At 38.6% G+C, this 21,937-nt stretch overlaps 1 protein-coding gene across 3 annotated transcripts in view; it reads right to left on the reverse strand.

Moving 5' to 3' along the window:
• Myom1 (myomesin 1) overlaps window positions 1-21,937 on the reverse strand; it is a 158,733-nt gene that overhangs the window by 24,923 nt on the left and 111,873 nt on the right. For all 3 annotated transcript variants that reach the window (XM_048363644.1, XM_048363645.1, XM_048363646.1), the window contains 5 exons: window positions 20,333-20,447; window positions 8,156-8,312; window positions 7,161-7,267; window positions 6,998-7,042; window positions 1,115-1,251 (listed from right to left, as the gene is read on the reverse strand). In XM_048363644.1, coding sequence (XP_048219601.1) covers window positions 1,115-1,251; window positions 6,998-7,042; window positions 7,161-7,267; window positions 8,156-8,312; window positions 20,333-20,447 — 561 coding nt within the window. The remainder of the gene's footprint in view (window positions 1-1,114; window positions 1,252-6,997; window positions 7,043-7,160; window positions 7,268-8,155; window positions 8,313-20,332; window positions 20,448-21,937) is intronic.

Genomic DNA, 21,937 nt, shown 5'->3' on the forward strand with positions numbered 1-21,937 from the left:
AACAGTACAGGGGAGGATCAGGCCCCCCTCCCGAACCCCAACTCTTCATATCACTTGAGCACTGGCTCAAGTATGTCCCTTCTGATGTCTATGGGAGGAGAAACAAAGCTCAGATGCCGGAGCTTTATGCATAAAAACTGTTTGTATTAAATGAAAAAGAAATAGCATTTTATAATACATACATACATACATACATACATAAATACATATGCAAGATGGCCTATGTAAGACACAGACACACAGACACACACACACACACACACACACACACTTATTTAACTCCAAAGGTAAATACAATCTTTGCATCAAAAGTTGTAAGAATGTGTGATTTGTCTTTTCTGAACCGTCATAGTTGTGCGCAATGAGGACATACATATTTTTAACCAGAAAGGCCATGACAAAGGTTCTCATTGCATTTTTCTGAGCTGTTGGAACAAAAGGTCCATTTTCTTCATGTAAGTGTCACATCTGTTGGGAGTGACAATATGAATAGCCTTTATTTCTCTTAACAATACATCAAAAAATCCAAACTGTGCCTTTCAAGAGGATATGAAGTCATTTCCATTATTTATCAAGTGGTAAGAAGCTGTGGATTCGGGCAAGGGGTCCTTTCTTGCCGAGGAGAAAAAGTTCTGTGTTCAGAGGTGATCATATTTCTGAGTTTGCCTGAATAGTTTTAGTTTATGAGTACTGTCTGGAAATTTTTAAATAGCACCCCTTTTCATTCTCCAAAGTGTCCTGGTTTAGGCAACAGGATATAATCAACCTCTGTTTTCCTGTTGCAGTTTTTTTTTTTTTTTTTTTTTGGCCAGTCCTGGGCCTTGGACTCAGGGCCTGAGCACTGTCCCTGGCTTCTTCCCGCTCAAGGCTAACACTCTGCCACTTGAGCCACAGCACCGCTTCTGGCCGTTTTCTGTATATGTGGTGCTGGGGAATTGAACCTAGGGCCTCGTGTATCCGAGGCAGGCACTCTTGCCACTAGGCTATATCCCCAGCCCTCCTGTTGCAGTTTTACATGTGAGAATAACTCTAATCCCACACTCTTCTGCACAGCAGTTTTCATAACAAGTTATCCATCTCCCATTAGAAATAAAAGAAAAAGTACAAGACCTACCGGACCCTCAAAAATTTCCTTTTCATTAAATATGTAGTTGACTTTGGCATTGCCTGACAGCTTCTCAGCCTGCATCCAAAACCGGACCTGGCCCTTCTCCAAAATTTCAACAGCCAACTCTGATTTAGATGGAACAGCTGTGGAAAATAAAAACAAACAGAGTAAGTAATTATACTGCTAGGCAGTAGTATTGATTTAGATTTCCAATAAGTAAAATACCATTAGTAAAAAAGGAGGCAAAGGCCTTTACTTCTTGGAACAGAAGACCTAACCTGTCAGTCATCTTGGGCTGGTCATTTGCCTCTGAATCACAGTCATCTCAATTGTAGAAATGAGGAAGATGAACTTGCCCCTAAGGGCCAGGTCTTCATCTTTTTACTTTTAGCTGAGTAACTGGGATTATAGGCATCACACCTAACCTTCTAGAGGCATTTCTAGCTAGCATCTTTGGTTAGGGCTATTCAAGGAAGATAATAAGCTATGATAAAACCAGTCTGAGATGGTCCCAGTATATATGGTTTCATTCAAAATCTGCTGCTCACATACTAAGTGACAGTAGGTAGGTTATTCTGTGTCCTTAGCCCTCACTGGGTTGTCGGTAGGTGAATAGGATTAAACTAAGCATCTGGAATAGCCAAAACATTTTCCAGCTATCATAATCTAAGGTTCAGCAGAATTGCATTTTGTTTTGTTTCAAATCATTTCAATTCAATTTGGTTTTGTGCAAATGTTCTTAAAACAAACCTTTTTTCTTCTTTTGTTACTAGAGTTTGAACCCAGGGCCTTTTACATGCTACTAGGCAAGCCCCAGCACTGGCAAAAAAAAAATAATGTTGGGTAGTAGAAAGGTGTGTTGGTGAAAATACAATGTATTTTAAAATGATTTTTATTAAATAAGGTTTAAAAAGTAATTATTTTATTATACCATCATCCCTCCATATCCATAAGCCTATAGCCCTCCATATCACATTCACAATAAGCTCAGTCAACCATGGACAGGATATATTTAAGTTGCATCTGTACTGAACATGTATATTTTTTGTAATTATTCTCTAAACAATACAGTTGAACCATTATATGCATGGTATTATATTATACATTATAAGTAATGTATGGGTTATTTAAACGTAAGGGAGAATGTGGGTACATTCTATACAAAAAAAACATTATGCCATTTTATTTCTTTGGGAGTTGGTTTCCATAGAGGATCCTGGAAGCAATCCCCCATGAATACTGAGAGATTGGATACCCAGGCTCATCATTTAAATCCTGACCATCTCAATGATATACCAACTGACTGTGATCCCAAGAGCAAGAAAAATTCTCCAGAGGCAAACAAGTGAGTCACTAGTGAGAAGTGATATTGAAGTAGAGCATGGTTTTCTTCACCTAGAAGATGTATTGACATTTGGTATCTCTGATCAACACTTGTGTTGTCTAAGCCATTTGAGTTCCAGTGAAAATTTAAAAGTTGGATGACGTCAAGATTAGGTTTCAGATTTCTTATAATCCAGTGTTCTTTAGAATGGCTCCTCCAATTGTGGCTTCGTATCAGATAAGACTCCAACGCATGTTTAGTAGAAAAGCATGGCCTCTTCTCATTGTTTAGTAGTCTTTACCTTTCTGTAGGGGAAATCTTTGCCTTTTACTTCCTCCAAACTGTTCTGAAACTTATTTCAAAATTTGGTATGTGCTATATTTTCGATTACAAGCTTCCCAAATGTGTATCAAATATACAGTAATATTTTTGTAGTTATCCTAAACTTTTCCTTTTCAAGGTTCAAGGTTCATTGATTATTTTTCTCCTGCTTCAGAGTTGAAAGGACACTCAGACACCATCTAACAATTAGAACTGAGGGGTAAATGGTTTGGCTATACAATGTTCTTCTCAGGCTCATGTGCTGTACACATGATCCCCAGTTGGTAAGGTTATTTTGAGAGCTTCTGGAAACTTTAGGAGGTGGGGGCCTAGCTGCAGGAAGTAGGTCAATGGCAGCGTGTTATTAAAGGCTGTATCTTGTTTTGTGTCCCTGTCTGTCTATCCCTTTCTGCCTCCTGTCACTATGAGGTGAACAGCCTCTTCCTCTACATGCTCTAGCCATAGTGAGGTTCTGCCTCACTGTAAGACCAATATCGATGGAGACAAGGACTATAGACTGAATCTTCTGAAACAATGAGCCAAAAAAAAAAAAATCCTTCCCTTACGTTGTTTCTGTCATGCATTTGGCATAGCAAAGAGAACAGTCAATTGCCGTAGGAGTGCATCATGGTAGAGGGAAGATAAGCTTTAGAGTTGTATCATGATCTTGAATAGTTGCTGTCGTCCTTACCTCAGTGTCCTGACTTGATAAGACAGATATCATGTGCCTCACAATGCTATTAGTGTGAGTAGCTACAGTAAAAATGCATTAAGATACTGTGAATAAGGGTGAATAACTGCTCAAGAAAGTTAGTTTTCTCCATGCCCACTTCAATTCTAATGATGAGAAAACTGAACCCCAGGATAGATCTGTGACATAGAATTGATTCTGGGGTTATTCCCTCTACTTTGTATTCCTCTTGATTCCAGCTGTCCCCTCTGATAAGCACTAGTAGTTTCCAGTGTGAGATTAGCTGAATAAAGATCCCAGAATGGCAAGAGCAGAGGCTAAAGTTTCTCCTTATAGCACATTTATGCTTGCTCTAAATATTGAGAAGTGTTGAATGTTTCTTTGAAAGTTAAGCACTGGTGGCTCACACTTGTAATCCTAGCTACTCAGGAGGCTAAGATTTGAGGATTGAGGTTCGAAGCCAGACTGGGTAGAAAAGTCTGAGACTCATCTCCAATTAACCAGCAAAAAGCCAGAAGTAGAGGTATGGCTCATGTGGTAGAGCACCAGCCTTAAGCAAAAAGCAAAATGAGAACTGAAGGCTCTGAGCTCAAGCCCTAGTGCCAGCATTAAAAAAAAAGTCTCTTCTTGAGAGGCATGGATGCCCCATTCAGAGGATGACAAGAATGTAGCCTGGAAGAGAGAGATGAGCCCTTCTGAAAGGCTCTAGTTCCCTTCATGGTCACTGACCTCCCTGAGTCCTAAGAATATCCTCTGGGAGACAAAGGTGAATCTGAGTAGCCCCAGATGGCACAGGGCAAACATGGCGAGTACACATGTAACAGTCCACGATGTGGTTAGGGGAACTGGCAACAGAGCAAGACCAGCTATATGGAACTGGTTTAGTTACTTTACTCCCCAGGGTTTCATATCCTTCACCTCTAAAATAAGTCACCATAGTCCTGACACTTGCAAAGAAATGATGAAGTTCAAATGCATTCCATTTAGATACTTTATATGGAACCTGGTAAACAATATGCACTTTAGAAATGTTGGCTATCCATATTTTGGGGTGTGTGTGTGTGTGTGTGTGTGTTTGTGTGTGTGTTTGTACACATGTTTGTGTGAGCATGCACACCTGTGCTAGTACTGGGGCTTTAACTTAGGGCCTATGGCTCTTGCTTGGCTTTTTCATTCACTGCTGGAACTCTACCCCTTAAGCCATACCTCCACTTCTGGGTTTTTGCTGGTTAACTGGATGGAGATAAGAGTCTCATCCATCTGTCTGCCTAGACTGACTTCAAACTTCAGTTCTCAGATCTCAGTCTCCGGAGTAGCTAGGATAATAGGCAGGACCCACCAGCTCCTGGATTTTTGGTTTGGTTTTGTTTTTTCCCTTTCTTCAGTTGCTTCAACCGTATCCCACGAATACTGAATGTAAAATATAATGTATTGACAACTAGGAACATGTACCAATACATCTACATTTATGTATATATGCTGTGTAGATCTGCAGACATATTATCTATTTAGGTAGTAATAATGAATGTCTACAAATAAAGAGAGATTACACAGGATGTTGGTAATACTGAAATGCACTCTCCACCCTCAGATGAACTGCCTCTTCTAACTGCAACATAGCATTACCACTGGCAAGGCAGACTAAATTATTTTCTATATTTAGCTTTATATATTTGCATTTTTCTTTTTATTCAGCTCTAAATTTCCTGATCTGGAAGTCAATTTGCTTCTAGCAAACTATGTTATTTGTAGGTTTAAGGCATACACTTAAAGGCTTTCAAAATATTTTTGAAAATATCTTAACAGAGGAGAATTTTGGGTGCCAAAAGATAAGGGAACATCATAGTCTTTCTGACATTCTGTAAGAAATAAGACCATTAAATTTGCTGCACCAACAATTAGAGTTCTCAAGCTTGGGCAAGGCAAAATATCTCAAAGTAACTAACAGTGACAACCAGCAATTACCACTGCCTTATTTCCTTTTCTACATTCAGACAAATACTGAGCTCACTTGAATGGCCCTGCCTCTGGGAAGGCCCAGGCAACTTGAACTCAACAGTGGCACTGTCTTGACTTCTCTCATCCTCATCTTTAAGCTAAATGTAAATGTTATTGTGGGGAGGGCATTACCTATGTACTTAACCAGTGTTTATTGTCTGACTAAATTAGTAGATGCTGCCGTTCTCTCCATTTCTACCAATATTTGAGAGTAGATAATGCAAATATCCTATGTGTTTGGAGACAGAACTGTACTCGGTGTTGTAAACTTACAAGAGCCTTTTCTGGAAAAGACACAAAGGGAATGGAAGTGAGCTTCTCAGTTCACAGGGTGAGCTGGAACTACAGCACAAAGAGTCCAGGGAAATCTCCATCTTCCCACACAGCATTTCAAGGTTAATTTGTGAATCATCCCTGGTGATATTCTTTTTCCAGCTGAATGGTGGATCGGCATTCAGATGAAAATGGCTTGCCTAATGCCACAAGGCAGGTTTTCTCTTAGGTCTCAGAAGTCTGCATCCACACATTCACACCCCATAGCAACTCCACCATGCTACCACATCCAAACTCACTACCAACCAATCATTTCTAGGTAGGTGAGAAAAACTAGTTCTACAGCAGTATGTGATTCTTTTTAATCACAACCTCTACTGAGCATTTACGGAGCTTTTTGAACCTTTTCCCCAGGAAAGGAAGGCACATGTACAAATATACAAAGTTTTGCCCACAGCCTGTGATAGGAATATAAGTTGTATTCTTTTGCTTGTTTTTTGTTTTGGAGTTGTTTTTATTTTTTGTTACTGATGATTAAACTCGGGCCTCATACTTGTTAGGCAAGGGAAACAACTATATTAGTGGGAAAAAAGTAGTTTAAAACATAGGAATTCCTTTAAATACTTAAGAGTTTTTTTGAGATCACTTTCGATTTATTTTCTCAAATTCTAGGCTGTGTTTTTCTGGCTGCTTTACTAGTTTGGCCATCGGATAAAAGATCCTATCAGGCCAGTGGAACCTTTCGAGTGTTATTTCAGACTTCTTTCTCTTCTTTTAGGTGTCAACTGTGGAGTTTTATATAGAAGCTGTTTTATTTATAGGCTTATAAATAGTTCAGAAGGATTCTTTTTCTGGGTCCTCCTCATGCTGTTTTCTAAGAGTTTCAAATCTTAGGTACTGTCTTGAGATTACCTTTATTTAGAGGGATGACTCTTCTATCAAGTGCTAATTTTACTTAAGAAGGGATGTGTGTGTGATTTCAAAATATGTAAGCAACGAAGGAAGAGCTTCATAACTCAGATATTACACTATGTATCCTGACACTTCTTTGTTCAACAATGAAGAATGAGGATATTTTTCCATGTTATCATCTTAGTTTCTCTGGAGAACAAAGGCCAAGAAAAGAACTTCTAGAAAGTGCTTCTGTAGCTCTGATGGGCAGTCTATTACATGCTTCCAAGAGCCTTTTCAATTGATTCTGTCAGAGCTGTCACCTGGTCTACTGCAGAAGCTGCCCCACAGTAAGATTGCTAAACTCTGTGAATGTATTGGGGCCACTTACTTGGGAACTTGTGTTCCTGGCTGAGAGCAAGCAAACGTTTCATTTCTGTAAGGAGAAAGAGAAAATGATTAAACTCTACCCTGTTAAAACAAATAATAGTCCTTAAGAATAGCTGAGAAATCAAAGCTATATCATACTGTAAGGGCGAAGGTTTTAAACTTACCTGCCTCATCTATTAGGTAGCTTGATGCTATTCCATCAGTGTCTGTTACATCGCAAGAGTAAATGCCTAAGTCATCGGTCCCGAGGTCTTTGAAAGTCAGTTTTGTCCTTGAGAATAAAATATTTTTCTTAGAAATGAAGCTGTACTGGGTTTAGAAAACTGTCACTTGCTATGTCTCTAGGCAACCATATGCACGACTCCTTTCATTTGGGATGTTGTCTTCTGCTCCTTGCTGAGCAAATTCTTCCCATTCTTGATACCTCAAGATCAATGTCAGATCTACTAGGAAGACTTTTGTGTTTCTTCCCAGGGGGTGATGATGATGGGGGGGCGAGTGATACAAGTTCCCAATCCCCTAACCATGTTATTTTTTCACACACAGCAGGGACAAAGGTATTTGGCTTTTTAGCCCTTGCTGGGGAACCTAGATTTTTTATCCCATAGGGCAAAATGTGTTCTACTATCTTTGGGTTCTTCTCCACTCTCATCCCCTACACTTCCCTTTTCAGAAGTGGTTATACTACACTGAGATTATCCCCAGTGTACAATCACTGTGCTTTCAAAGACAGGATTTTCTTTGTATTTTGTTGCATCCCTAGCACACAGGACCTTGAATAGCACATAACTTGTGTAATGAGTAAGTGAAAGGTTATCAGTCAAACTCATTGTGTTTTCTAACCTTGGCAAGTTTTACCACTAGTTAATGGCTAATATCAAGTATACATTTGGATGCCTAAGTCCACAAACTGGAAGCAAGTTTATAGTTTGACTATCTTTTCTTTGAGAAAATGTATTGTACTTTAAGAACTTCGGAAGGTGCTTTAAAGAGGATTATTATTTTTGAGATTTATAATGATTAGAAGGTTTTATAATGCTAGTTGTAAAATGTTTGTGACTTTATGCTCTAATTGCAAGAAAATTAAACAGAAAGGAGTGAGTTTACTTCATGCTCCTACAATGGGAAGGACACCTGCTAGGATGGAAATAATCCTTACTTGTTGCCTTTGCTTTCCACTTCTAATCGTGCAGAATCCTCAGTAGATACATAATCTTTGGACCAAGTGAATTCTGACTTTGGAGTCATCTGATCACATTCAAAGTTCAACGAAATAATTCCATCATCATCCACGTTTACAACCACCTCTTTGGTTCCTAGAAGATTAAAAACAAGTCTCTGATATACTGTGGTAGAAATCAGCAAATTAAGAAGCTTTAAAGCAAGGCTTGCACTTAGGTAAGGGGAAAGACACAACTGCTTAGTACAGGACAAAGGAAAAATTGGTATTTTGATGGTAAAATTATGAGAGTGGACTGATGGTAATCAAGGGGCACAGCAATGTTGGAAAAAGAACAGTCAAATGTCCCTTATCGGGTGCTAATTCATAACTCTACTTCAACAATATCCATGCCCAGTCAGTCACTAGGAAAGGCTAGAAAGAGATAAAGAAACTAGAGGGAATTTTAGGGGAAAATAGAAAAAAAAAACCTCACTAGATTCACAATTTAAAGTTTGTGTTATTTTAAAAGAGAAAAATATATAGGAACTTTATATTAGAATGATAGTATTCTAGAAAAGACTACTGTTGAACTATATGGAAATGAGCTATAGTGACTGGATATGTTTCAAGAAGATAGGTTTGGGGATTTTAAAAAGAAAATTCAGTTAGTGTTTTGAGTTATTTTCTTTTTGAGATTTATAGTAAATTTCATCTGTAGCAGTTACAGCAATTCATAGTGAGTTTGTACAACTAATGTAACATTCATGGCATGTCTAAATCCAGTAGGACAAAAACAAACTCTACTGTTAAATTTATACTCATTCACTTGTCAGCCCAGACCTGGTTTGTTTCAGCATATTAGGAAAATTATATTTAGTCTCTGAAAGGTAAAGCTTTACTTATGAAAAAACATTAAAGAAACCTTCCTATAGATGTTTCCCAGTGGAATGATGTTTCCTCTGTAGATTGTAGTGTAAGGTCCAACATCCTGTCTTAGTGTTCAATAAGACTTATCAGCAAGGAAAAAGGGCAAAAGTCCTCCTAGGGAAGGCCTAACAGAAAACATGTACATAGATAGCGAGTGGCATAAGGGTCTTGGTTCCTGAGCCAGTTGACCGAATTTGTGTTCTCACTGATGGTAGTGTATACTTCACACACACACACACATACACACACACACACAGAGCGAATATATATGTTATATATACAGACTTTATATATATATAAACTTAATATATGTAAATATGTTACCAATATATATTCAAATATATATACTCAAAAAGTAACAGCATATATAAAGTTTAGAAGGGATTTTTTAAAATAAAAATTTAAAGCATCTTTTTGTGGTGCCAGTCCTAGAACTTGAATGCAAGGCCTGGTCTCTGTCACTGACCTTTAGTACTCAAGGCTAGGACTTGATCACTTGAGCCAGAGCACCACTTCTGGCTTTTTGGTGGTTAATGAAGGTAAAAGTCTCATGGACTTTCCTGCCAGGGCTGGCTTTAGACTGTAATCCTCAGATCTCAGCTTCCTGAGTAGTTAAGAATACAGGTATAAGCTGCCAGTGCTGGGCTAAAAGTTCTTTGGGTGTGTGTGTGGGGGGGGGGGGGTAGTGATGGAGCTTGAAATCCAGACCCAGATGCTATCCTTGATCTTTTTTGATCAAGGTTAGTACTCTAGCACTTCAAGACATAGCTCCATTTCTGGTTTTCTGGTGGTTAATTGGAGGTAATAGTCTCATAGACTTTCCTGCTGGGCTGGCTTTGAACCAGGATCCTCAGATCTCAGCCTCCTATGTGGTTAGGGTTATAAGCGTGAGCCACTAGTGCTGGCTTTTTCTTTTGGCTTTTAAAAAAAGGATTATATTCATATTTGACTACATAGATAACCTCAAGAAATGATGAATTAAAACAGTACAATAGGGGGCTGGGGATATAGCCTAGTGGCAAGAGTGCCTGCCTCGGATACACGAGGCCCTAGGTTCGATTCCCCAGCACCACATATACAGAAAACGGCCAGAAGCGGCGCTGTGGCTCAAGTGGCAGAGTGCTAGCCTTGAGCGGGAAGAAGCCAGGGACAGTGCTCAGGCCCTGAGTCCAAGGCCCAGGACTGGCCAAAAAAAAAAACAAAAAAAAAAAAAACAGTACAATAAATGTATCCAATGCCTAACGTATGAAACTGTATCCGCTCTGTATATCAGTGTGACAATAAAAATTTTAAAAAAATAAAAAGAACAACAACAACAACAAAATAAAAATATAATTATTCCATATGTGAAATGACTACTATATGTTCCTTTTTATTTTCCTGGTCCTGGGCCTTGAACTCAGGACCTTGGCTCTGTTCTTGTGCCTTTTTTTCTCAAGACTAGTACTCTACCATTTAAGCCACAGCTCTACTTCTGGCTTCTTGGTGGTTAGAGATTAGAGTCTCACAGACTTTCTGCCTTGGGTTGGCTTTGAACTTTGATACTCAGATCTCAGCCTACTGAGTAGCTAGCATTATAGGCACAAGCTGCTGGCACCTGGCTATATGTTCCTTATAAAAGTCTGTATTATCTGCTAGAAGCTGCAGTCATTGTCTTACATCCATTCCTGAGAACACATGACTAAATTTCATCCCACTTTTTTTTTTTTTTTTTTGGCCAGTCCTGGGCCTTGGACTCAGGGCCTGAGCACTGTCCCTGGCTTCTTCCCGCTCAAGGCTAGCACTCTGCCACTTGAGCCACAGCGCCGCTTCTGGCCGTTTTCTGTATATGTGGTGCTGGGGAATCGAACCTAGGGCCTCATGTATCCGAGGCAGGCACTCTTGCCACTAGGCTATATCCCCAGCCCTCATCCCACTTTTGTAACCTTAATAGTGAAGAAGTGCTCGTATTAAAATTTAAGATCGATACAAATGTTTAGGCTCAGACAGTGTTAAAACACACAATTTGCATAAGACACTGTGAAAATATAAATTGAAAATCATTTGTACATTCATATTGTTATGAAGAGGCAAGGAGAAGTGATAAGTGTCAACTAAATTTGTCCTGCTTTTTTTTTAATGTAGTATCTATTTTGGAAGCATGACCAATTACTCATATTAATCACACATTACTTCTGGTCCTTTTTGAAAAGCAAGTGAATCATTCAAATGTTTGTTATTGGGGCTGGGGATATAGCCTAGTGGCAAGAGTGCCTGCCTCGGATACACGAGGCCCTAGGTTCGATTCCCCAGCACCACATATACAGAAAACGGCCAGAAGCGGCGCTGTGGCTCAAGTGGCAGAGTGCTAGCCTTGAGCGGGAAGAAGCCAGGGACAGTGCTCAGGCCCTGAGTCCAAGGCCCAGGACTGGCAAAAAAAAACAAAAAAAAAAAAACAAAAAAAATCAAATGTTTGTTATTTATTATGGTGAAAACAAGACAAAAGGTAAGATGGTTACTTTAAAAATCTGGATTTTTTTCCCCTAACATTAAAGATTAGACTTTTCTGCAATGGAGTCATACCACTAAAAGCATATGACCAGTCCTGTTTACTTTGCCTTTCCCTCAGTTCTGTAGATGATCTTTGTATTCTAACACTTTGCCCATTTGGAACCTTGCCCCAGTCCAAGAAGTAAGAAAACACAGCTCTCTCAGAACCAGTTGTGATTGCCAAAGTTTACTTCCTAGTGTCCTGCACATACTGGAGAATTCCGAAGACTGTCACATGGGAGCTATTTATACTTTGCTTGAGGGAATTCTAACAAACAGTGTTGGTTGGTTTCTCTCAGTAGATCAAACTGAAGAAAAGGGACAAAGCTACTTTCAGCAGGCTCTCTGAAAGTGAAGAACACCACAGCCAGTGAGGAAGAAGGAAAACATAAGGTATTATTTAATACCAGAGCAAAGAGCTCCCCACCTTCCTGATGACATCTTATGCTGCTACACTGTGCCAAATAAGATTGATACTTGTGGTTCTGAATCACACAGAAAAGGGTAAAGAAGATTCAGTATATTGTATCCAAGAATAGTGAAAACATGTTGAAATATGTAGAACCTTCTCAGAAAGAATACACCAAAGTCTTAAAACAAAAATTTAAAATATTTATCCTTTAGCAGCAAATTTGCAGGTTAACAGAACAGTTGTTCATTTAAAATAATAATTTGTTCAAGCTATTTTTCCCCACTCTTTTGTATTTTGTTTTTGATGCTTGAGCTCAAACACAAAGTGGATTTTTGTGTGGCCAGATTTGGTCTCAAACCCATGTGACCTGTGATCTTTAGTGAAAATAGGAAGTGAAATGAAAGGTGTTATTTTCCTTTTAATGAAAAATATTATTTTGAGTCCCAAGCAATACATGTTTTTCTACCCCGGTCTGAGTATTACCTTATCGCCTTAAAGCTGAGTTCTAATGTGAAAAAAAAGTTGATATAGAACAAGATGCATAGTTCTTATAAACTGATTTGGTGAATGGTAACCCCTTTGTACTGTGACTTAAAGATAATAAAAGCAGGTCTGGGAATGTAGCTTAGCGGTAGAGTGCTTGCCTAGCATTCATGAAGCCTTGGGTTCAGTTCCTCAGCACCACATAAACAAAAAAAAGCTGGAAGTGGTGCTGTGGCTCAAAGGGTAGAGTGCTAGCCTTGAGCAAAAAGTAAGCCAGGGACAGTGCTCAGGTCCTGAGTCCAAGCCCCAGGACTGGCAAAAAAAAAAAAAAAAAAAAAAAGAGATAATAAAAGCATGTTTTAAAAAAGGAAATAAGAAAATGAGATAATTTGTTAATCTAAAAAATTGGAATCCGATTTTGTAATTTAAAATTAAGTAATTGGTAGTAGAAACAAAGTAAGAGGTATAGATGAGGTATGTCAGCTAGGATTTAATAATTTTCTTTGTGAAGGTTTCCGTGATTAATCATGTCAATCAAGAGATCATAGTAGTATCTATAGGGGTAGAAAACTTATATAACTAGTGAAGAAAATATAATTGTGGCTATGATAGATAGATAGTGCTGGGCGATTTAGCTAAATAAATGAACAATAAAGGGAATGAATAAAAGCAGTGAAATCTATATTTGAGCACATAAGCTTGCAAAGTCAAAATTCAATGAAAGGAATGTTTGATTCCACTTTTATTTTTCAAAAAGTTGTTCTAGTTATTCAGTTTATCAAGGAAAAGTTTAAGAACTGTAAAGGCCAAGATCATGTCCTTTATATTTTCCATATCTATATTTACATGGATGAAAAAAGTGACTTCCCTGGCATGCGCCAGCCTGTGTTGTATTCCAGAACTGAAAGTAAAGATAAATAAATATCAATAAAAGAAGACTGTGTAATGTTCCAGCTCCTTTACTATCTGTCACATGAATTTTAATATGGCTTTCCAAACTAAATGTTTTTATTGATTTATTTTAATTGATTTGTGATGGAGCCCAAGCCCTGAGTCTAAGCCCCAGGACCAATATGCAGGCACTTGCTTTCTCACGCGCGTGTGCGCACACACACACAATGTGACTGAGTAAGTAAAGTGTTTTACAGCAACATCTGAAATGGGAAACTAAATCCACACTGCTTTTTCTTTCATCCTGGGTTTATGAATGGAGACAAGGTGATTTTTGGAAAAGATGTTTGGGATCCAACTCAGGACCTTGTACCCTGAAATCTACCACTGAGCCATTAGATAATAAGGAAATTACTTGGGACAACAACGAGTCAATGTGAGGAAACAGGAGTTTAAAACAATAAGATATCTCTTGGAATTTACAATTAGGCAAAGCAATTTTGCATTTTTTATGGCAGCAGAAGGGTTTGAACTTGAGGCATTGTACTTTGGTTAGGCAGGTATTCTATTACATGAGCTATAACCCTAGCACTAAGCAAAACAATTTAAAAATAAACTTGGAGATTTTTTTTACAGGTTGGACATGTTGCATTTTAAATTTCTTTTTATGTAACAAGAGGAAGTAGACTTAAGCATTTGGAGGGCTAGTTTTCCACATACTAAAATCTAAGTATAATTCCTTAAATAAAGGGTCCTGAGCACCAGGTGCCGGTGGCTCACACCTGGAATTCTAGTTACTCAGGAGGCTGAGATCTGAGGATTGAGGTTCAAAGCCAACCCAGGCAGGAAAGACATGAGTCTCTTTTCTCTAATTAAACACCAACAAGTCAGAAGTGGAACAGTGGCTCAAGTGGGAGAATACTAGTCTTGAGGAAAAAAAGAAAAAAAAAAAAAGCCCAGGGACAGTTCCAGGCCTGGAGTTAAAGCCCAGCACTGGCACCAATAAATAAAGAAATAATAAAAGTTCCTGAGTACGTAGTAGGCAAAAACTACATTCCAATTTTACAAAAATACATGATGCTTCAGAAAAGCCAAGTCCAACATAATGAAATATAAACAATGACAACATTTCTAACATGACTCAGTCCAACCCACCAGTCAATACTTTGTGGAGATTTACTCATACAGGTCAAAGAGAAAAGTAAAGCTATAACCTTCTCACGTTTCCCTTTTAGAATGTCCCAGGGTTTAACTAAGATTTTGCCTAGAGCAGAGCTACAGTCAGGTGGAACACTGACAAATGCTTAAAGAGACAAATTGTCCAAAGCTGAGCAATGTGTGATCAAGTTAATAGGCAGGAAGCACTCATGAAGGGCTAGCACACCAAGGAATCCTTGGGGGGTTTCTCACACAGGTCAAAGGTTAGCCCCTTTTCCACAAAGTGTGACTAGAAAAGGGAATGCAAATTAATCATGATTTTGGTTTTCTCATAAAATGTCTTTTGAATGGGGCTCCAGTGGTTCACCCCTTATTACTCAGGAGGCTGAGATCTGATGACCAAGGTTTGAACAAACAAACAAACAAAAGTCTTACGAACCTGTTCAAAACTAAGAATTAGTAGACATATCAGGAAATATGTGTAGAAGAAATGAAAGAGATCATTTACTCTGAAAAAAAAAAGGATTTAAAAAGAGTTGTTTCTACTCAGCTCCTCAATCCTGAAGAAATCCTTAATGTGGCCGACAAGGAAAGCCTGATTTGCCTAGTTCCTGCAGACTAGGAAGCACCATGCTACACATGGGCTAGCTGTGACCCGAGGATGAAATGAACTACTTGAAGATTAATTTTATCACATTTGTTTCTCTTCCCCCAAACAAACCCCTAAACCAAAATCCAAGATTGCAAAAAGACTTTATCTCCCACCTTTTATTTTGTGTTGTTACTGTCATATATACTATATCTGTACGTTATACACGCCACACTGCAGTGTCATACATTTTGCTTTCCATAGTCAGATGTTTTTTAGATAAGTTAAGGAAAAGGAAGTTAAAAAAAGATAGGATTTAAAAATTTACATAAAGTCCTAATAAACTCCTATACATTTTATAATCTGACAGAGAATTCTGCCTGATCTAATTTAAAGTCTTCCACAACAGCATAAATAAATCACTTTTGTAGGCTTTTATTATTTGTCCTCTAGGGTGTGTGCTTGTTCATGCACGTGTATATGTGGGATTATTTTGTGTGTTTGTGTGTGTGTGTGTGTGTGTGTGTATGTGCGTGTGTGCGTGCCAGTCCTGAGGCTTGAGCTTAGGGCCCAGGTGCTGCACCTGACCTTTTTTTGCTTGAGGATAGCGCTTTACCACTTGACCACAGCTTCATTTCCAGCCCTTTTAAGTTGCTTATTTGTAAATATGAGATTCAAGGACTTCCCTGCCTGGGCTGGCTTCAAACAATGATCCTCAGATCTCAGCCTCCTGAGTAGCTAGGATTATAGGCATGAGCTACCAGTGCCTGGCTGGATGATTTTTTTGTTTTTAAACTAGAGGGTAGTATTCAATACATAAAAAGTGAACTTCATAACTTGTGGACAGGGACTGGAAGAGAAACTGGGGGAAAGCAAAAGAATGAGTGACATTGTCCACAAAGAATTGTACTCATTATTTGACTAATGAATGGAATGGGTAACACCTCGATACAACACTTTAATAATAACAAAAGTATGTTTAAAAAAACTAGAGGGGTGTGGCAAAATAAAATAGAAGTGAATTAGTTATTGCAGCCAGTCACATGTAATATTGAGCAGCTGTATGTTTATGATGAAGATTATTGGTTAACTCATCACTCTGATGCCCACATCGTAAACTCCATGGGATGTATCTTTCCTACTCACCCTTCACCATCAGGGCATGTACTACAAGATGCCTAGTGTTAAGTGCATATACAGAGACTATAAAGCAGACTCATACTCACTAGCCAAAACAAAACAGTCATTTAATGAATTAACTATCATTCAATATGCCAGGTACTATGCTAGGTTGTCCATGTGTATACAGAAAAGAGACCACTCCTATTTTGAACAAGAGTCTAAATAATACCCCTGAAGCCTGGCTTCAGATTGAAGCACCCAGGAGTTAAGCAAACAATCATCAACATTTGTCTAGGCTCAGCCCTAGAGATTCAGACTTCATCAATATGGAATAGAAAGACTATCAATATTTTCAAAGTTCATGATACGATTCTAATGCATAGCTCATGTTAAGAACTGCTCTTCTAGTAGACAAAGGAGATTAGTTAGTAAACAGATATGATTGCAGATTTCAAAATTAGTCAGTTGAGGGGCTGGGAATATGGCCTAGTGGTAAAGTGTTTGCTTAGCATACTAGTAAAGCCCTAGGTTTGATTCCTCAGCACCACCTATATAGGAAAGGCCAGAAGTGGCACTGTGGCTCAAGTGGTAGAGTGCTAGCCTTGAGCAAAAAGAAGCCAGGGACAGTGCTCAGGTCCTGAGTTCAAGCCCCAGGACTGGCAAAAAAAAAAAAAAGTCAGTTGAGCTTATTGTTAAAGAGTCTATTTGGCATCAGAATCCTTCAAGACTTTCAAGAACCTAGGGCACATATTTGCTTTACCAGGTTCTGGGCTAAGCAATTTTTAGATACTGAGATTACACTGTACCCTCAGTCACTAGGTTCTAAATCTAATGCCAACTTGTTATCCCCTCTGGTTATGTATGTTCCTAACTTGCTTTGCTCCTTGTGACCAAGGCTTAACTGTCTTTAACCTAGTTCTTCAGGGAGCCCTGCCTGGTATCTGGATTCTTCTTCCCTCACCTGATCCTCCCACTCATGACTCTGTTCTCTGGCAGGAACACCTTTTGCCTGTATCACCAGCCAGTTGACCTCCAGATCACCTGCACACCTTAGCAAGTCTTTCTTGTCTCACACCTGACTATGTTCAACTGGCCTCATACCCATCCTAGGCCTGATGCAAACATAGATATGGCTTAAAAATATCCAATATCAAGGAGAGAATGTCTTTTTTTACATACCAGCAAATGTACGTTAAATATGTTTCTGCTCTATGCATGTAAAGGATTACTTGAGAAAGCATACCAGACTGTTATCTGCATCCTCATTACTAAATACCATTAGACTTTGTAGCCGTGGCTGCTTGCGTGTTCTTTGATTTCAAAGGAAACCAATCATCCTGCCAACCTCAGTGGATTAACTTTCAATCGAATTGAATTACACTTGCATCTTGTTAAATATATTTGTGGTACTCTGTTATGTGATAAACTTTATTTTCTACCTAAAATTTTATTAATGTGCCTGAAAGAAGGTGCTTTTAGAAACAGTAGTCTAAATTTCACTCCCCAAATCTTGAAATTAAGAGCATGCCTCTCCTGGCTCAACTTGTTATTTGATTCTGGTATACAAGCAGTGAGTAAAAACAATATATTGATATTTAATAAGGTTAGGAAATATGTGCAATTTTAGGATCTTTTTTTGTTTTTTACTCAAGGAACTTGCAACCTTGATGCCTAGTTTATAGACTATGGGGACTAGTTTATGGCTATGGGGACTATTTTATGAACATCAGTGCTAGCTCTCATGATACCATGTTGTAAGCCCTGGCATTTCCAGTAGATGGTGAAGCCAGTGTGGGATTGATGCTACATTACTCCCAGCATGCACTCAGCACATGACATATACACAAAACTCATAAACATATACTCATAAACTCATGCAAGAATGAAGGTGCCTTCTGCTTAAAAGGCAAGTCCAAATATTGCTGGAGTTATGGTGATGGAGCACAGAAGGCATTTTGACTTTACATGCCTGGGATGGATCTTTTCCTAAGCCATGGGCCAGTTATTCTGAGTTGGTTAAAACAGTGCTATCTAGTGTATCCATATGTTCTGCTGTTGCTTGAATTATAGTCTAGGATTGGAAAGGCCATAAAATGACTTTTTGTGCCTTATTCCAGTGAAGAAAAAGCTCTTACTCAAAAGGACATAAGGAGATCCTTCCCTGGTGGCCAAATGCCCCTTTGATGACTTTGTTAAGGTCATACATGGCCACCAGCCATTCTGAGGCTACTAATGAGAAAATAGGAAGTTTTCATTCCTTCAGTTAATCCAAGCTTACTCATAGCAATATAAATGTTTTCATGAAGGCAGAAAATGCACTGGGTCTTCTCACATGTCCATTCTGTATCTTTAATATCTTTAACAATGGAAGGGTCTGATTTCTTTTTTTTTTAACAGAACTAAGGAGACTATTTTTTTTCAAATTTTTATTATCAAACTGATGTACAGAGAGGTTACAGTTTCATATGTTAGGCATTGGATATATTTCTTGTACTGTTTGCTACCTTGTCCCTCATACCCCCCCTCCTCCCCCTTTCCCCCCCCCCCCCCCACTTTACGGGTCTGAGTTCTATCAGAGCACATATATCGGTGTCTTTGTGTGTTACCTTATGAAAAGACAAACAGTCGCTCACAGGTTAGGAGCTTCCTATGTTTACATTTCACTCATCAAAAAAAAAAAAGAGATCATGGCATTTATTTTAGTTCTTTATTTCATTTCTGAAAATAGGGACAGATTAAGGTAAAATTCCCTAGACTAGAATAAAGATTTTTTTTAAAAAACAGTCATTTCTTTTATGTAACTTCAATGAACTAAAACATGTAACTTTAAAAATGGTACAGGTTGAATGATTGAAAGTTATTTATTATGTCCTGATCTGCAACTCTATGGACAAAGAACACTGCAAACTTTGTTCTTATGATAAAGGAGATGCTGTCTTCTCTAATCCAACCATAGCATCTTTTGAATCTAGCAAGTGAAGGCAGTATTAGTTATGGGTCAGTAAACTCTGGTTTGTAGGCTGAATCTGAACTGCTACTTCTGGGTATGGCCCACAAGCCAAGAATGGTTTCTATATTTTTAAATAGTTGAAAAAATATTTCAAGATATGGAAAAATTCCAAAATTGTAAAGCATGTAATTTATGGTATTGTTAGAGTGTAATGCATATAATAAAGTTTTTTTTTTATTGGAACACAGCCAGGCTTGTTGGCTTCTATCTTGTCTATAGTTGCTTTTGTGCTACAGAAAGGCTAAGTAGCTAAGAGAAGATCCATATGGCTGTAAAGTTAAAAACCTCTACTATCCAGCCCTTTACTAGGAAGTTGAACTTAACAGCTATAATCACCTATATCTACATTTATTTAGGAACTGAACCTGTTAAACTGTTCTAGCTTTCCCCCATGATTGGAAAATACTTTCTAGGACTTACTGGCCAGGACATATTAAGAAATATTTCCCAGAATGTATCTTTACATGAGTTGAGCCAGAAAGCATGTTTTGACCCAGAATTTTCCTGTTTTTCAGCAACAGAATCTGAACAGTCCCTAAACCACTTCTAGCCTGGCTCATACTGGTTCCCAGGTGCCTTTGAAGGACTAAGTGATTGTCATGTGCTAAAGTCATACTTACCAATTACTCACATGACACAAGATGCTTTTGAGAATCAGAGAAAGCACCAAAAGGTAGGCTAAATGTGGCTGGGAATATGGCCTAGTGGCAAGAGTGCTTGCCTCATATACATGAAGCCCTGGGTTCGATTCCCTAGCACCACATATACAGAAAACGGCCAGAAGTGGCGCTGTGGCCCAAGTGGCAGAGTGAACAAAAAGAAGCCAGGGACAGTGCTCAGGCCCTGAGTTGAAGGCCCAGGACTGGCAAAAAAAAAAAAAAAAAAAAAAAAAGTAGGCTAAATGTTATATCAGTATCTTACACAGATGAGATAAACCTTTTTCTTTGTGCTGCTGAGATTCAAACCTAGGTTCTATACATGTTAGGTCAGTGCTTTACCACTGAGCGACCTCATGAGACAGAGAGGAGCCGTAATGAAGAAGTAATCACCCACCTGGACGTGTTTCCGCCACCACAGGGCCAGCAAGGTCGGAAGGCTTCCCAACACCGGCCTGGTTGATGGCTCGGACACGAAAAACATAGCTGATGCCCTCCTTGAGGCCGTCCACCTGGAGGAATTAGGTGTGGAAACAAGAGTTTTATGTTACTCAAGCAGGTGTGTACTTTCTCTGTAATAGCAATTAATCACATAACACCAAGGATGTAGGACTTTTGCTACAGAGTAGATTCTGTCTGTGAGTAGTTCGCTGGCTTTAAACCATTATCTCTCTGGAGCAGGTGTCTATTCAAGAGGAGTTTATCAGATATCTTCAAGTTTTATATTCTACATGCTTCAATGGCTTTCAACATCAGAAATAGACTACGTATCTTTTAAATGAGTTAGGTACCTTATTCTTTGGTTTCTTCAGTCAAAAAGCCAAAACAAAGTGTTCACAGTAGCATACATGCTGCTTTGCTCCTTTGATCTTTTTGAGATATTCTAAGAATAATTTCAGGTGAAATTCTTGGCAAGAGAGAAGAATTAAAACCATTCTAAAACACTCAAACAAAACAAACACTGTCACTGTAATATGAAGATACTTTCCTAGACAAGATACTAACATACTTGGGAATTTATGTCATTTGGCCAATAATCAAAGTGTGTTAAAATTCTACATCCTCAAGTTTTTAATCATCAAGATATTTTCTGTGGGGCTAGGGGTATACCTCAAATTGTAGAGTACTTGCCTAGCAAGCATAAAGCCCTGGGTTTAATGACTAGTAGCACACACAAAAAAATGTGAAGAACCTACTTCATGCATTGCCACACACACATACACTCACACACACACACACACACACACACAGCATAATCCTCTCCCCACGGCTATGATGGAGATCAATATCCAACATCTGAATTAAATCATACAGTGCTAGAATACTTTCTTCAATTAATTGAAGCTTTTAGGACCAAGCATTCAAACCAACTATGCAGTAAGTTGTTAGGTTTTAACCCATTTGGTATATATTATATTGGTGACAATTTCTATTTCTGTAGTGATGCCTTTCATTACAACAAATAGATTTTTAAAAATGAATTTCCATCTGCAAGTGAACTTGAACTTAGCCACAAGCTAAATGCTTAAGATTTTTTTTATGTATTTCAGATTTTGTTTAGAAATAATACCAGTGAGACATTGATTTCAAAAAAGGAGCAGAAGTATTTCCTTGTTGTGATAAGAATGGACTGATTATCAGGTGGCTGACCCATCTACACCTACCACACAGGTGATGTGTGCCTGCGAGTCAGGTTTCCATAACACAGGAAGAAAATCTGCATTCTTGTGTCTAGTTACTGATGTGACAGGCACACACTTCCTTTCTCACATTACTTAGAGGACAAAGGCCAATGGCCTCAACAGTGCCACAAATACACGTAGTCTATGGATAGTTATTCTCCTTCCCTTGGGTTGCTTTCGTTCCCACACTTTCAAAAGAACTTGCTTTCCTTTGCCTCTCAATCCATGGCCCCCACCCTTCCAACTACTCCCTTCTCATCACCTCGGCATGGCTCACCAGGCTGCACTTGTCACTATAAAAGGATGTATGTATGGCTAAA

This window comes from Perognathus longimembris, chromosome 15 (assembly GCF_023159225.1).
Source record: "Perognathus longimembris pacificus isolate PPM17 chromosome 15, ASM2315922v1, whole genome shotgun sequence".
Classification (NCBI taxonomy): Eukaryota; Metazoa; Chordata; class Mammalia; order Rodentia; family Heteromyidae; genus Perognathus; species Perognathus longimembris.